At 48.5% G+C, this 17,511-nt stretch overlaps 1 protein-coding gene across 30 annotated transcripts in view; it reads right to left on the bottom strand.

Annotated features, from left to right (window-relative positions):
• The window catches only part of RPH3A (rabphilin 3A), a 109,231-nt gene that overhangs the window by 28,008 nt on the left and 63,712 nt on the right, over positions 1-17,511 (bottom strand). For 26 of the 30 annotated variants that reach the window (XM_043529504.1, XM_043529503.1, XM_037878900.2 and 23 more), the window contains 7 exons: positions 16,465-16,585; positions 15,326-15,412; positions 13,207-13,372; positions 11,880-11,921; positions 9,551-9,589; positions 8,959-9,066; positions 5,923-6,084 (listed from right to left, as the gene is read on the bottom strand). In XM_043529504.1, the coding sequence (XP_043385439.1) occupies positions 5,923-6,084; positions 8,959-9,066; positions 9,551-9,589; positions 11,880-11,921; positions 13,207-13,372; positions 15,326-15,412; positions 16,465-16,585 (725 nt within the window). The remainder of the gene's footprint in view (positions 1-5,922; positions 6,085-8,958; positions 9,067-9,550; positions 9,590-11,879; positions 11,922-13,206; positions 13,373-15,325; positions 15,413-16,464; positions 16,586-17,511) is intronic. The other 4 variants (XM_043529506.1, XM_043529505.1, XM_043529516.1 and 1 more) reach the window with 1 other exon arrangement.

Raw genomic sequence — 17,511 nt, 5'->3', positions numbered from 1 at the left:
CACTGGATTTGGTGTGTGGTGTTGTCTATTGCTACTCATGTCAGCATGACTCCACTAATCATCAGTGGAGCACCACTGATTGACACCAGCTGAGTGCCTGGCTCAACCCGTTTATTTTCAGAGAGGGAAGACAACCCACCCCTCTCCTAAACTGCCACCATCGCAACAAATTGCATTAGCACAAAGGCCATCTCCTGCTCGGATATATCCAGGGGGAGTACACGAGAATTCAATTCAAAGCCCACCTCAAAGTTTCCTAAAACAGGGTCCCCGCTTACCGAGCTGGGGATGTATTTGCACACACAGGCCCAGATCTGAAAGGTGTTTACACCCCTACCTGCCACTGAAATCAAATAGTTCTGAAAAACTGGGCCATAGTGACCAGTCAGTCACCTAGTACCAGAGTCTCCCGACACTTTCTGTATAGCAAGAGTAGCTGCCAACAGACTGAGATGCTCAGATGGGAGGAGTAAAGTGCACTGCAAAGCTGGACCAGTACTACTGACGGGGACGATGAGGCACAGAGCAACTCAGTGGCTGGCCTGTGGGTGCCCATTTACAGTGTCGACTGTTTATAGTAGATTCATTTTCCCCAGATTTCCCATCTTTGCTACTACCATTGCAGTCCTATTGGTGGCAGCAAAGGGGAGCAGACTAGTGTGGGCCAGTTCAGAACAGGCTTAGTGACACTATGATCAAACGTGCCGGTAGCCCCCAGAGCCCAGTCCATACCAGCACTTCCACCAGAGCTAGCAACAGTGGGGAATGTTAGGAGAATAACCCGATGATGGCGTGGCCAAGACAGGGTTAAAACGGAGATTTCTGGTCTCCAACAGCCAGATGAAAGGCAGTGCTACCTAACGACATTACAGGGGAAGTGTGGTCCCATGGATAGAGCGCTAGGAGTGAAGCAATTTGGCTCCACCACTGGCCTGCTGGGTGAGCTTGAGCAAGTCACGTCACCTCTGTGCCTCAGTTTTCCCATCTGTAAAATAGGGATAATGATGCGGACCTCCTTTGTAACGCACCTGGAGTTCTACCAGTGCAAAGCGCCATATAAGAGCCCACTTTTATTGTTATTAGATGCTGCTATTTTCCCGTTTCCTCTCTGATATTCTTCACCTGTGTCAATAACTCACAGTTGATTTCACTCATTCCTTACTGCTGCTGTTTCAATGCTAGTTCCATACGCAGTTCTTTTTAAACCAGCTGTGCTCCGGAAGCGTGCCTTTATTGTGATATCCTATTGCTACATACAGTGAAATGAGCCAACGTACTGCATGCACTTAACATCCATTTATCCACCCAGCGAAACGGCTCACTCCATTTTGTGCTTCTTGTTTCCAAAAACGCTGGGCAACAAGGAGAGATTGACGGGAGAATATGGTGAAGGAAATGGGCTTTGTGGCCAAGGAATAGTGTGGAGTTTATTCCCATAGGGATTGACAGAGGCAGGATTAAGCTATTCATGAAGGGCAGAACCACGAACCACCACCCACCAAACGCCAAAGTAAAGGGACTTTGAGCAGGGATGTTCTGTGGGGGTTGGGTGGAGGCAGTCTACTCCCGATCTCACACAGCCAGGAGCACTGATAGATGCTCTCTGGTCACCACTGCACCCCACTGACTGCACAAGTCTCCACAGCTGTGCACATCACTGTTTTCCCCCCTTAAAGGAAAGAAGAGGGCTTTGGCCAATGGAGCCACATATTCTAACAGCCTGTCCTGTGCACAGCTCCAGGTGTTGCCCCCGCCACCGTGACTAAGGCGAAGATTTTGTCACACGTAGTTTTAGTAAAAAAGTCCCGGAACAGGTCAAGGGCAATAAAGAAAGATTCACAGAAGCCCTATCCGGGACTTTTACTAAAAATATGCATGACAAAATGGGGAGCTGCAGGGTTCCCACACCTCCCACGGGGGGCCCCAGCTCAGAGCTGCGGGGTTCCCCCACTGCCCGTGGCTCAGAGGGACTGCTGCTGGGAGCTGAGGGGGCCACCCCCACCCGCCGGGAGCCCTGCCTGTGGCAGCTCCCAGAGACCCTGCTGCCCCCGGCGGTTTGGAGCTCCCAGGGGCCCCGCTGCCCGCAGTGGCCAGAAGCTGCAGGGTCCCCCAGATGCCTGAGGTGGCTCAGAGTTCCCTGGTACCCCACAGTTCCCCAGCGGCCATGAGCTGAAGTCACAGAGGTCTCTGGAAGTTACGGATTCTGTGACTTCCACGACCTCTGTGACAAAATCGTAGCCTTAACCATGACACAGCAGAACTAGGCCCACTCCAGGGCCTTTCAGTCCTGCCAGTCATGGAACTCGCGGTCTGGCTGCAGGCCTAGCCGGAGACATCTGAGATGAGAGAGGCTGAGGTAATTAAAGCCTCTTGATACCTATCTGACGCAGGAAAATCACACTGTTCACAGGAGGGCTGCAGAGCGCAGGGGAGAGGCGTTGCTGCAGCCAGACGCCATCCAGAAGGCAGGAAACAAGAGATTTCACTCAGAGGGGAGAGAAACTGGCTGAGCTCTATTTAGAAGAAATGAAATAAGGAGGAGACGTGTGTGTGTGTGTGTGTGTGTGTGTGTGTAGCATGTGTGTGTAGCATGTGTGTGTGTGTGTGTAGCATGGAGTGGAGAACAGAAACTGATTAAGAGCCTTGTTACAAGTTATAAAGTCTCAAACACCCACTACTATGAAAGCTTCCATTGATCCCAGAGCCTGATAGGTCTCAGAACTGGTCTCAATCACCTACCCCTTCATTTCTGTGGGTCAGGTAACTTCTGGGTACAAGCTGACCTCTTGCCCCTCTCCAGCAGCCAGGTGTAAGGAGTGCAGGAAGAGGTGAAGGTTTGCAGCAGTTCCCACAGGGATCAGAGCATAAGAGCTGCCAAGCATCCACACCACTGACTGGCAAGCACGCAAGCACCAAGAAGGTGAAGCAAAGTTTTTCAATGACCGGTACCGGCAGAGGCTGATCAAGCAAAGCCAGATCAGCATGGCCTCTGGGAAGTTATATTTATAGTCAATAGAATAAGGTTCCTTGTCTGCTGCACAGCCGGAGTTATGACCTTACAGGATGTGATAAAACAGATGCTCCTCTTTTGTCACAGAGAGAGAAGAACCTAAACCCCCTAAACTGGAATACAATGGCAGGCTGCTGCCGCTCCTTTTGAGCAATGGCCTGGTGGAAAAACAGCCCTAGGACCTAATCCTGAAAGCTGCTGCGGGGTGAAGGGAATTCAGCACCTGGCAAGATCAAGCCCACAACCCATTCACTTCAGACCACGTCTAGTGCCCCTATCAATACGTACGCACATTGAAAATTATTTCAATAGGGCACAGAAAGAGAAAGCCACACTTCCACCTTTATCTGGTGCTGGCCACTATCAGGGACAATGTACTGGACTAGGTGGATCCTGGGTCTGATCCAGCCCGGTGGTTCCTGTGTTTGAGGTTGCAACTAACTCAAATTCATTCTTTATTTTTTTCCCCCAAACAATCCTTTTTTCCCTAATTTTTAACCTGGGTAGAGACTAGAGCAAAAAATCCTCAACAAAGATTCACCATTCAATCTGTGCTGAGTGGGAATGATGTGAGTCACATGGTATTGTTTCTTCTCCCTGATTGGATGAGTGTGTCGGGAAAGCATCCCTATTCAGGAAAGCATTTAAGCTTATGTTTAACTTTAAGCACATGCTTAAGCCCCATTGCTTTCCTGACTAGGGAAGGATTTAAGCACTTGTTTAAAGCACGGCTGAGCTGAATTCAGCAGCAAACCTTATTCACAGGAGATTTTATGCTGTATTCACCCAGCTCTCACGGCCTGGGTGCACTGGGGAAAATCTTTATAAAGTTTCCTGATGCAGTCCTTCCAACCTACTGCACCAGGTTAGCCCAGTGCGTAGGACAATGAACTCTGCTGATAGACAGATTACACTGATTCTCTGCAAGTAACGCTAAGATAATAGGAACTACTGCAGCAATCTCCACTGCCCATACATATGGACTGGATTAAACAACAGAACTACTGCCAGGCTGTACTGCCCAACAGAGATTACGGTTGATGAGATAAACTGTGAAAGTGCTCTGAGGGCTCCTGCATGACCCGCAGGCTGATATACACCCTTAATATTCAGTCCACTCTACCTCTGTTATTCACAGGAACATGAAATTGAAAGCACAGACTCCATCTGGCACCAGGCAAGGGAATTACATGATTAGTATCTCCAGCAGTTGGCTATTAAGTATTCCTTTTATATCCAAGGAATTAAAGAGAACTTGGATTTTTTCCAGTGGTGTTTAGCTCACAACATAAATTTACCAGCTCAGCTCCCTGCTGAAAGGCCGTCTCTGAAGTTGCCTGTCAACCTACAACGCCCCCTAGGGAGAATTCTGTCCTCGACAAGCTCTGGCATAAGCTGTCAGTCATCAGTTTTTATCAGAACAATTTACAAGAGCTTGGGGCCCATTAAATTTTCATGGAACAAGTGACACTGAGCAGAATCAAGGCAGTGGCCTTCATCAATGAAGCTTTGAAATTACCGCACGGAGAGTATGTGCAGCATCAGTGTGTTATGGCTGGGCTCATTCGGCACCTGTCCGCCTCACCTTGGAAGAGGAGACATGTTTGGGAAACGGTCTGAATTCTCCAAAGGTAACAATTATTTTGCATTTAATCTAGTTTTATAACAACTAAGATGCCATGTACATAGCACCTTCTACCTGGGGATCTCAAAGCACTTTGCAAATTCTCACACACACACACACTATACATATATCATTTATATTAAACACACACACACCCCAGCATGAGAAAGGCAAGAGAGTCTGACACGTATTCAGCATGGTGGCCTAACAGAAGGACTGGGTCCCAGGATTCTTTGGCTGCTAAAGCTGGCTCACAGACTAACTGCAAGCCCCCGACCTTTGTACCTCAGTTTCCCCATCTGTAGAATTTTGATCTACCTCAAGGTTAAGTACTGAGGATACATTAAAAAAATCCAGCCCACTAGGAATTCTGTGGGAGTCTGGCGTAAATAATGACAGCAGGATTTCTCCTCTGCTTGTGCTTAAAGGGAGCAGCTCAGACAGACCCAGGCAAACAATGGTGCTATTTCTCTTCAAGGAGGAGGTGAGTGTGCAGTCCCCTCCTACGTGAGCACAGCTCTGTGCAAGCAGATTCACTTGCTGCATGGTCAGTTCTGAACGTAGCTTTTGGTGATTATTTGTGCCACTCAATCTCACTCCCACGAACATTCCTGGGTAGCAAAACCCAGCAGGGGGCACTGGCACGGCCAGAGCAAATTCAGCTGAGTAGCCCTGGTAACGGTTTGTGGCATGATCCCCGTTCTCCCTTACGCTGGGAAAGTGAAGAAGGGAAATAGTGTCAGCGTCAAGGGAGGAAATAAGAAAGAGTAAGTCTGTGTCTGCCCAGCATCAGTGACTGGGACCAGAGCTCCTCTTGGGGGAGGGAGGGAGGGACACAGGCTGGTCTCGTCATTCAAATCTGATGAGCCTGATCGGGCTCTGGGCTTCAAGCCTCCTGAAGCTGAAGGGAGTGTTGGTCCTGGACTTGTCCAGAAACCCAGCCCCACTCAAAGCCAGATTTATTTGGTCTGCAGCAGCATTCAGTCTGCTAAGTGTGGTATATTGAGGCTTGTGTTGCTTGCTATCACTTTAAGGGGAGGGGGAAGGGGTACTGCTTGTCTGCTGGGGGAAGCTCTGGAGGGTCAGTCTGGACAAAGCAGGCAGTTTGCTATAAGGCAGAGAGGCACAACTTACCCAACTTCATTCCAGGCTGGCTCTTTCCAGACTGACACTGATCGCACACTATCCTACACAACGCTATAGCCTGCAGGCAGGACCAGGAACCCACTCCCCCCCTTCCACCCTCCCCCACCCAGCCCCCAGTAGACTTTTCATTGCTTTCTCTCACTTCCAGGGCTTCTGTTGACTTCACTTTCCACTGCGTACTCCCAGTTCTCAGCAACCCTGCCAGCAAACTCGCTGCCACTTGGAGCCATTCTGACCTCAGACGGTTTGCGGCTAGGAGGTGGGTAGCTTCCCCGGCCAGAAGCAGCAGCCGTTGGTTCACTGCCTGAAAGTACAGCAACAACAGCAACGGGGAGGTTGGCTTTTCTCAATCAGAATTATAAATCCATCCCATTTCCATGTATCGCAAATCACCCCACATGGAACTCTGGGAACGTCGCCAGATCTGGGGATTTTTTATTGCCCATAACTATCGTGTTTATGAAGTTAACGTTGCTTTGTGGAAGGGCAACTTCCAGCTTTATCACTGCCTCTGCCACAAGCACATGTCACAGCAAGGGAGGGAGAGACGGGAAAGAGCAGAGAAGGAAACTGAGGGGGAGGGAGAAGGAGAAGAAATGTGCTAGCATTAGCCACCTAGAGTAGGACAATGGGAGTGAAGGATTCGGCCAGAGGGCAATATACAATGGCCCGCTTACAATAACCAGCTATCCCTAGCTAGATGATAGGGGTTTCTTAAAAATCACACAAATCTGATCAATCAAGCCACCAAAGCCAGCCAAGAAAACAGAAAAGGAGGACTTGTGTCTCCTTAGAGACTAACAAATTTATTAGAGCATAAGCTTTCGTGAACTACAGCTCACTTCATTGGTAGCTCACGAAAGCTTATGCTCTAATAAATTTGTTAGTCTCTAAGGTGCCACAACTCCTCCTTTTCTTTTTGCGAATACAAACTAACACGGCTGCTCCTCTGAAACCAAGAAAACAGGCAGCTGTTAGCAACAGCCAGAGCGAAGGTGGCTGGTGGAGAGCACGCTTTTGAAGAGCAAAATGACACAGAACTCATTCTGTCTCACAGTAGGGTGAAAACTCAACGGCTTGAAATGTCTGAGACCAGCTGGATTCATTCAATAGATCCAAGCAGATGGCTTCACCGTGTGTCTCCAATCGAACCATTTTGTTAGGCAGATCTGAAAAGAAACAACTTCTCAGCAGATTCTAGCTATGCTTATTGCTACCTCAAGTGAAGCCTGTCATCACTAGCTAAGGGCCGCTGTCCTGCTCCTTAGCATGCAGTTAGATTTACTCTTTGTGCCAGCTGGGGGAAGCAGGAGCTCAATCAACCGAGTTGCTCCTGCTTATGCCAGCTGTGAATCTGGCATGTCAGCTGTTTGCACCAAACTACAATCACAGGCATAAATGCACAAAATACATTGTTTGACAGCAATGCATTGGGATGAAATACATGTAAGAACGCGTGACCAAGCCCAGTGCGTGTTCTAAGGAGGGGTATGTACGAGTGGGTATTTTGCATCATTCGGGGTATCTTATGCCAGACGGGGACACTAACGAGTCCTACTTAGCAATGGCTTACCCTCAGCTCAGCTGCTCGGGGGAGGCCTGTAGGAGTGGATGCTGGAGAGACAGAGAGGAAAATGCCTTTGGGAGGTCGGGCTCAGCATGCAGGGGCCATAGGGCTAAGTTGAAACCCATGCTGGAGACCTCCCTTTATGGTAACTTCTCGTGCCCACTAATGAAATTACAGCCTTACTGTGCCCTAGAAGGCGGTGTAATATTCTATCACCTTCCCTTTCAGAGACAACCACAATCGCGGTCTTTGTCTTTATTTACATTCATCTGGCGCCGGCGGTTTGAATAGATAAATTACAGCCACGTTGGCTAGTGATTCTGATCTCCTCTTGTTGATAAATTGCAACCCCTGGCTGGAATGCAAAAAGTCTCAGCACTTACCTGGCTTGTGCTGAAGATGCCAGGTATAAATCTTTCTTATGACATAAATGGTATCTTTACCCTTGGATGAATTCTCAGGGTCTCCACACACCAGGAGAGTGTGTATAGCAACAGGTCAGGGGCGGCTACGTAAGTGTAGAGAGAGTTAATGTGGGGAAAAAACGTGCCTCTCACACCAGGAGCCTTGTCTCTGCAGAACAGCAGGGATATATACAAAAGGCAGCCTTGGGAAAGTCATTGGCACACTAAGAGGGCACTGATTACCAGGAGCGGCCTGGTTAAATAGTGATAAATGGCCACACGCAGTAGGGCTAATGGTTTAAAGGTTGTTTAAGACCCTGCCTACATTGCATGCAGAAATGCATAAGCGGCAGCCATATTTAAACAGCGGCTGTCCCCAGCCATTGTACATAGGAAAGATTTTGAGGCATGGTGTGTTGAGCTAGTGTGTTGATTAAACCAGCTGCATGCTCAGGAACCCCTCCCCACCCACAGTGGGATCTGCTCTCAGTGGGTGAAATCCACCCCTGGGCAGAGGTCCCAGCAAAAGGCCTAGGCGTTCCCCTCAGCCTCGGATTTTGGCTGCCTCCAGTTTTGGGTGTCAAGGCAACCAAAAATCAGAGGCTGGGGGGACTTGAGCGGTGCACGAGTGCTGCGCTAGCCGGCCGAATAGAGGTGAGTTTTGCTCAGCATGGAGAAGAGACTAATGGCCTGGTTTTCATTTGGGCCTCGAACCCCCACCACCGTCTGATGTCAGTGGGAGCAGCAGGTGCTCGTTACCTGTGATAATCAGGACAGGAAAGATTGAGCCCTGGCATAAACAGGTGAGACTCCTAAGCAAGTGCACCTGCTTACATCCAGGCCCAAGCTTTTCCTGAGCCAAATCAACCCCCAAGAGTCAACAGCATGCGTCAGTGCTGGGAGTGGAGAGTGCATGTAAAGCTGTGATGTTGCTCAGGATGTTGCCTTGCCAGATTTCCTGAGTGAAAGCTGGGGGAGGGGGCAGCTGGTCTCTCTCTGCTTTCCATTCAGAGAAACTTAAATGCATTCAGCACCTGAATTCCCGTTCAGGCTTGGACTGAGGCACCGGAAGGCGTATTGCCAATGGGACAGGTCACAGCCGCCAGAGGGCGTTCTCTGCCCCATCAAGAGCCAGCAGATTCATTGTACAGAATCCCGATCCTCCCTGCATTAGTCACTGCTCTCAGCCAAGCTAGCAAATCTTTACCTGCTTCTGGCCTTTGTCTCATCCCCTTTCTTCCCCTGTAGGCAGCAGGATTCTCTTCTTCTGAACTATAGCCACGTTCAGAATCATGGCTGGGGTCCCGGGATTTGACTAAACACAAACAAAAACAGACTTTGATTAAAACAGTCACAAAACCCCAAAACAAACTGCAATTCCCTGCAAATCAACAGGCTAATGTGTATATGTACTGCTGCCCTCTACTGGATGGAAACAGAATTGCTCAAGTGTAGGTCATAAGCCCTATATTGCTAATGGCAAATGGAGATTCTCCTTTAGTGCATGTAGCAGGACCTGTGGTGTTGGAGTCTGAGCTCTATTCTGCTATCACTGTGGAATTCTGAGTGGCCACTGTGTGCTCCAGAGGGATAGTTGTAAAGTCCTAGGTAGCCATAGCTTTGTCACAGTATTACGCACTTGGAAATTAAACATGGCTTCGCTAACTAATAATCAAAACTTCCAAGCTATTGAAGGCATCTGGGCATCTGCCCCAGCAAATTCTGGCTCTGGAATAAATTGAGGGAGGAAATCCTTTATTAAGGAAGGGGGGAAAGGCATCCATAGCTTAGAAACAAACCTGGTTTCCTGCCCATTCCCCTCTTCTCCTCAGGGCCACCTGAAAGGAAATGGAAAAGGTGAATGTTTGCAGCGACACAAGGCTGGGAGTTATGCTTTTGTACTGCTGGCCAGACCTCAGTCTGCAAGAGCCATACTGATCAGTGACCCTCTGCTGCTCTGAAGACAAAGTAACCAGCAGGCTAATCGTTATTCCGACAGCCTCAATCCCAAGGCACATGCCTGGCATTAAATGTGGGTGTCAGGTAATTCTATGGGATTTACACTGTGATTCAGATTTTAACCATGGGGCTACGATTCCAAATAAACAGGCCGGCCTGGTGATGCCAGCTCACAGCCAGGCAAGAGAATTGAGCTTGGGACCAAGCACCACCACTCGCTCCCCAGCAGCCACGCACAGGAGTACGGCGAGAATGCAGCACACGGTGACCCTTGCTCTCCCCAGGCCAGGTAAGAGGTCCTCAATCCAGGATCAATGACAGGTTTCATCCCACCTCTGCCCAGAAGCAAGGGGCTGCCTGATATAGGGCAGGGTTAAAAGTCAGGGTAAAAATCTTGGACCTCCCTGCCAGGAAAGGTGTTAAGGAAATGACTATGACCAATTGAAAGGATAGATGTGAGTAACAATGCTGCCCCCTGAATAATACCACCTAGCACTTGTAGAGCACACTTCACTTTCAAAGTGCTTTACATTCTTTTATGTATTAATACCTGCCCCACTGGAACAGTTAAACATTAGCATCCTCCTTCACCACAATGAGAAATTTAAGGCTAACTCACCACCCAGGTTTGGTGAGAAGCCAGGACTTTCAGTGCTAACTGCATGCGCCTCTACAGCTTAAGCTAAAAGAGTAGCTCTTCTAGCTGGAAGCTGTAGTAAACTCTTATCCTCTTTGTGGACCAGGCACTAGAAGGGGCCATTTTCCCACTCTGTGCTAGTGTAGGTTATATTGGCAATATAGGGAACTCCAAGGCAATAGAGGGAACCCACATCAGGAGTAGAAGTTGCCATTCTAGGGTTGCGGTCTCAGTCTCTTTCACAATGTGTAATCGACAGCTATCTCTCTCTAAAGTTTCTCTTACATAAAGGGTTTTGGAGGAGGGGTTGCGTGACTCAAATTAAATAACCTGAAAATATAGTGAGCAGCATGTGAATCCACGTCAGGAAACACCACCTACAGATGTAGTTCGGCTCTTTCAATTACAACATTTCAACTGAGAAATGGACAGGAGGTGGGAGTGCCCCAAAATAACTAAATTCCTGTGAAATGGGTGGTGTCGGTATAAAAATACCCTGTTATGTGACAGGCTTCCCATAACTACATTACAGTGCTAGCTGGAACCCCTGGATAAAAATAACCACAGCAGAAAGGACTTAATATTTGTAATTGATTAATGACAAGAAAACAATGGCGATTCTATTATGACTTGTGTTATGCAGGAGGTCAGGCTCAGTGATCATAGGGGTCCTTTCCGGGTTCAAAACCCCTTAAATCCGAGATGGGACCAATCCAATAACCTGAACTCCAAACATCCCCTGACTTTGGGAGCTTGAAATTTGGACCTGAATTTTGCAGCGGACCCACATCTAACCATAGCTTTGGATCGAATCCTAAGAAGTTCCCAACACAAACTCACATGCAGCACAAGCCAACTCCCACTGAAATAAACAGAAACACTCCTGTTGCACTTTGGTCTGCAGGGGCAGTACACGGCTCCCAACCGTCACCTGGCAGCAGGTTTTCAAGCCGATATTTACACAATCTCATGAATAGCATTGTTTTGCTATGGTCCCCAGGTGACTTCAAGTCCCACCACAAATGACTGAGTCATTGGGGGGGTGTCAGAAGAAGAGAGGGAAGATTAAACTAGCTAGCAAGAGCTCTGAATTCTTGCTCCAGGGAAGGGTAGGTTTCCAGAAGACGTTCTTCAGAATGGAAGAGCGGAAGCACATAAGAGGAACGTGGGAAACAAGAGGCGAGCACCTCTGAGCCAGATGCCGTGGGCATCATCGCTCAGCAGGGTGACACTGGTCACCTCTCTGGGTGAATGAGCCTTTTCCATCACATGGGAAGTGTTCTCTGAAGGTATCCCATGCCACCCACCCACCCACCCACACACCTGTTTATAAATTACAAAGAAAAAACTAAAGAGGAAATTAAATGTAATCAAAAGCTTTCATGCACTTACGGGCCCTGCTGATGGATTACGGAGGGGTGGGAGAAGAAACCTGGCTGCTGCATGTCCCTGAGCATTAGCAGGCAGGAACATTCAGCAAACGCGCTAATGAGATAGCAGCCGGGTAGAGGTTTGAAAGCCAGCGCTCTTACCGTAAGAGTCCTGTTCGGCAGAGGCCCCGGCCTCAGCTTGCCCTGGGCAGCACAAACAAAGAGCAGTCAATGAATGGAGCGAACCCTCGTACCAAGATGAAAAGAGGAGGAGATCCGCAATGAGCTGTAGTGCTGCCCTCCTAGCCAAAAGCTGGGGCAGCAGTGCAGTCATTAGCTTGAACATAGGTGAGTGTTCATCATCCTGGAACTGGGATGTATGGCTTATATTAAGGCAAAAGCAATTTCCACTCACAGGGGGTGAATATCCTACAGTACCCTCAGCATCGTGACTTTAAAGGGAGGAGGGGAATAGGTAGAAGAAGCTGAGCCAATGGGTACAGAAAAGCTGGGACACACAGGCAAGTTTGCAGGGCTTTCCGAATGTGGCTAGGATCTGAACTGGGCATGGAAGACAATGAAGCCTTGTCTTAACCACTTGAGCAATAAACTTAAAGTAGGATGCCTCAGACTCAATCTTCAACGAACGGACAGTTATGTGATCCTGGAGCTCCAGGAAATTCCACCAAATGGAGGTCGCCTACTGGAAGAATTTTAGCAGTTCTTCTCCATGAGGTTTTACTGAGCAGGATTTGAACTCAGGATCGAGGTTCCCTTCCCTATTTCACTCCACGCTGGAATTTAGCAGAGGTCCTCCGGGCTGATTAGATGTGTGTGATTAAGTTAGCAGAAGCTTTTGAAGAAGAGGGTGGAGGGAATTGCTCTCCTTTCCCTCCAGAACAAAATCAAAATCCAAGGCTTACTCTAGAGAGTATCAATCAGGCTGCTGGTTTACTGTATGAACATGCCTTTCGTTCTAAAGGGTCCATTGATCGTTTTAATTGAATCCATAAGGGGCCAAAATTGTTTTGTTGGGGTATCTTATTTTAATTACTGCAGTACCAAGGTTTCACATTAATCACATTCCCTACAATCATCTCAGTGAATTTGTCTCCCTGCACAGAGCATACTTTGGTATTTACCGCAGCCGTGTGTGTGGCTTAGGTTAGAGAACCTTTAAAAAGCTGCCCAGGGCCTTGGAGATCTTCCAGATAGAAGAGGCACAAGAGCTGGGTCTTGAGGGTTGGGGATGGAGCCACCCAGCTACCCGCAGGGGGGGAAAAGGACGAACTACAGGCTGATCAGAAAACATACACTAGCAGTAAAACAACTGGGCATTTTACTGTCAACACGTGTTCATGTAGGGATGGATCTTCCAAGCTTTCACTACCAGACACTGCACTATATTGCCATGAGCCACCCTACCACCCCCTGAGGCTGCGTTAGAGAGATTGGAGAGGAGATGGAAGGCCAAAAATCCACCCCCTACCACGGCTCGGCGTGCGGGAGTGAAGTTTCAGGTCCTGAGCAGGTGGCTCCGAGGAGGCAGGTTCGCTGGGAGCTTGCGGCGGCTTGTTCTTGCTGACGGGCATTGGCCGAGGCAGCACTTGCTTCGGCAAGCCCTTGAAGAACCATGCGCCCGAACGCTTCCACACCTGGGAAAGAGGCAGAGCACAAGGGAGGTTCAGAGGGAGGTTCTCACTCTCCTGAAAATGGCAGTGCTTCGCCCACAAGAGCATCCCTTTATTAAACAAGGTGGGATGTGCCCCACATTTAAGGGTTAATCAGCTCTCAGCAGCTGCCCCATAGCTACATTCTGGCTGGGCAGATCAGCTTTCGAGAGCTCGTTTGATGCTTATCACCTTGTTTAGTGAAATGATGAGCATGGTACCCAAAGCGATGGTGGGTGGAGCCTTTTGATAGCCAGCCTTGAATTAACTCTCCAGCCTGCTTGAACGGATGATTCTAGCTTTTCGCACACAGCAGTGTTTTGACTCACTCTCCAACTCACAAGCATGCTGGGCACAATTCACTGTGGCCCTGCCTACTGTGCAATCACATACACCAATGCAAAGTGAGTGCAGAACCTTATCATCCCAGAATGACAGCACCTTACGCCCACTTGGCATTGGGGCAAATGACCTCACCAGGTGCCATGCAACCATGAGTTGGGCCCTGGTATTCCAGACTCAGCAGAAGCATGGAGTACTGTGACGAAGTGGGACTGTTCTTAATGTTTCCTCTGAATAGTGTGGGGGTGATGCAGTTCCCCTATGAAGTTCTTAAGTATCTAGGGGGTGGGGTAAGGGTGTATGATCATTGCAGAGCCCTAGAGGGCAGGTGTGTGCAGGAGTCTGGACACAGAGAATGGCCGACACCCTGTTTCCTGGCAACTGATGGCCTGAGCTCTTCCGCCCTGCAAGGTGAGAGCTAAAGGGTTGGAGAACAAAGGAATCAGGTGACCTCCTGGCCCGGGAAAGGAACAAAGCCCAGAGGAGGAGGGGCTGGAGGGACTTTCAGTTTGGGGCTGGCTGGGACATGGAGTGAAGTGCAGACGTGGTTGTCTGGCTCACTGCCCCCCAAAATGGACCCAGCCGAGGGGTCCCGTTCTCTGCACCTGCAAGCTCTGTTTTAGACCATGTTCCTGTCATCTAATAAACCTCTGTTTTACTGGCTGGCTGAGAGTCACGTCTGACTGCGAAGTTGGGGTGCAGGACCCTCTGGCTTCCCCGGGAGCCCGCCTGGGTGGACTCGCTGTGGGAAGCGCACGGAGGGGCAGAGGATGCTGAATGCTCCGAGGTCAGACCCAGGAAGGTGGAAGCTGGGTGAGCTGTGTGTCCTGAAGACAGGCTGCTCACAGAAAGGCGACTGCCCCAGAGTCCTGACTGGCTTCGTGGGGAGCAGTTCCAGAGTATCGCCCATTGGACTCCGTGACAAGTACCAAGGCCCCAAACTTCACCTCTCTTTGAACAGACACTGTGCTACAGAACATATATATCCACAGCGCTTGAAAGCGACCTGTCAGAAAGGGAAAGTCTCCACGTAACCTATTCTCTCAATTTGTGAGCCATAGTACAAAAGCACAGGGCAAGCCAATATACAGGGCTGATGGCCATTAAACCCTCTCCAGAACAGATGATTGGTACACGCAAAAGTGGTTCATTTTCTTAGGGAAAAACACATCTTGTTCAATCTGCTTTTCATCAAAAAAAGTTGCCTCATCTCTACTGAGAGGGTCCTGCTAACTCGGAGCTGTTCATCTGTCAATGGGAGTTTGTCCGTGGAGTGAGGGTAGAGAATGAGGGGGGAAAAGAGAGAGATTTAAATGATTTAATGGCTTGGGAAAGAAGTTGGCCCTATATCTAATTAACACAGTTCCTTCTGGGATTCTTGGGACAAGCCTACACAGAATTAGTATTGTACAAGCATGAAGCCAGCCCCTTAAATAATGTTCCACGTGGCAGAATGCTTAATATCAAGAAATGCTAAGGACAACTATCGTTAAAGCTCCGACTTCAAACCGCTACCGATTCTGGAACCACTAACCGGCAGGAAATCCCAGACATGGGCAGTGAGGAAGTAAAACCAGCCAGGAGAATTGCACTAACCTCTCTCTGCTCACTGCAGATCTTGCACAACCAGATGGAATGAGGGCGGCTGTTGGTTGCCTCGACGCCACACTTCGTGCAGACGTTCTACCAACAAAACAAAATCACATGTTTATGGCACAATGGGACACTAAGTCGCTGCCACCGAGCATTGCCAGAAAGGCCTTGTGCAGAACAATCCCTGAATCCTACTGTAGTTAAAGACTCACAGTTGTTCACCCTAAGAGGTGTGTTTGGGTCTGGTTTCAAAGGTACAAAAATAAATGATCAAGGAAATTCAAAAAGTTAAGACTGAGACTGCCAGCAATGCTCACCGTGCTGTGATGGGGCGTTAGAGCGAGTCCAAAACAGAAGGACATTTTGCATAGCATAAGTTCGGCTATGTCAAAGTGCAACTGAGGGACATCATTTCAGATTTAGTGATAATAATTACACTTGACATTTCCTGTGGCACTTCACACATTCAAAATGGTTTAAAAATGATTTCTCACGAACCCTCACAAAGCCATGCGGAGGTGGGTTCGTTTCACGGAGGCATAAAGTTTAAGGCTGAGATTTGCAAAGCTGACCCAACAGATTCAGACTAAAGCTGGGAAACATTTTTTGAACTAAATTTTTCCCCCCCACGCACACACAAAAAATGCAGATTTGGGCCAACCAAAACATTGTGCAAATTTGTGAAGACTTGGTCACATTTTTTCTTTTTTCAAAAAAAAAGAAAGAAAAGTCTTGAGTCAAAAAAAGACATTTTGTTCTGAAACTTACTTCAATTTTATTTTAAAAAAATTAAAAACCTGAAGGAAAAAAACAACCTCAAAAACCAAACGAAAAACCAAACACTTTGCTCTACCCAAAACAAATTTCTTTTCATTTTTTCAGCACTGCAAGTGAACAAAAAACAAAAAACCAAACAGTCATTCTGCCAGAGCTCATTTAGATACACATCTTCCATTAAAACTAATGGGAGTTGTGTCTCTAAATCCCCTACTCGGCTTTCAAAAATCACAACCTATGTGATTTGCCCAAGGGAGTCGATGTCGGAGCTAGGGTGGAACCCAGGAGTCCCCGAATACACGAGCTGAAGGTTGCACCATCAGTATGATCTGCAGTTCTCAAGTTCAGCCTAGGTGAGGGCTCACCTTTTTGCAGTCCTCACACACCACACAAGCTGATCCCAGCTGTTCTCCACACAGGATGCAGCGATTGACCCCATCGCCAGCCACGTTCTTGCGCATGTCCTCCAAGCGATTCATGAGACGCCTGCACACACAGAATGTGACACGGTAGCACAAAGACGGTCACGGGGCAAGAGACAGGAGAGTGGTGCTGGCGAGCCCTCCTCTGCTGGACAGCACAGATACTTATTTTAGCCCTTTAGTTCATTATTTCTCAACTAACAATCTGAGGACCAGCGCCGGCCCAAGAGATCGCCCTGACACAGTTTAGGAAGGCCGCAGTCCTGCTACCAAAAGGTTGAGAAACACTGCTAGTTAACAGATATATTTCCATTGGTAATGCCCTAGCAATCACCAACATGACACAGACTCTTCTTTTAGACAGGGCAAAGATATGCATGACCTTCCCTCTTTGATCAGGATTTCCCTCAGTAGCAATGCCTCCCTCAGACTAACCCAACAAGGAGTCAGTTAGGAGGGAAAAGCAGGAGACTAGAAGGAAAGAAGCAGCATAAGGAGTTTGGGAGGAGAAGAAAGAAGAATGGGTATTGTCAAAGGTTAATGTCTCAAGTTCGCCCCCTTGGAGTAAGAGCAGACACCTCACTTACCTCCCATGTCATTCTCTGGGCAACCACAATCCTGTGGTCTTGTGGCAGCACACAGCCCTCTGGCTGTACCTTTCAGAGGATATAAAGCTGTCCAATAAAAAGGAAAATATTTCCCTGACCCCCTTTCTTGTGCCAGGGGGAGGGAAGCTGTGATGCAGCTGCTCTGCAGTACGCTCTCTGTGTAGCCGCTCTAAGCCAACAGGATAAAGTTCTCTCAATGACTTAATTAATCCACCCGCAACGAGCGGCAGCAGCTATGTCAGCAGGACAAGCTCTTCCGCTGACATAAGCGCTGGTGTGGACGGCGCTAAGTCGGCATAAGTTATGTTGCTCAGGGGGGTGGTTCATTCACACCCCTGAGCAACATAACTTATGTCGACTTAAGATGTAGTGTAGCCATAGC

Source organism: Chelonia mydas, chromosome 15, assembly GCF_015237465.2.
Source record: "Chelonia mydas isolate rCheMyd1 chromosome 15, rCheMyd1.pri.v2, whole genome shotgun sequence".
Taxonomy (NCBI): domain Eukaryota; kingdom Metazoa; phylum Chordata; order Testudines; family Cheloniidae; genus Chelonia; species Chelonia mydas.
This window is presented reverse-complemented; position numbering and strand designations above follow the sequence as displayed.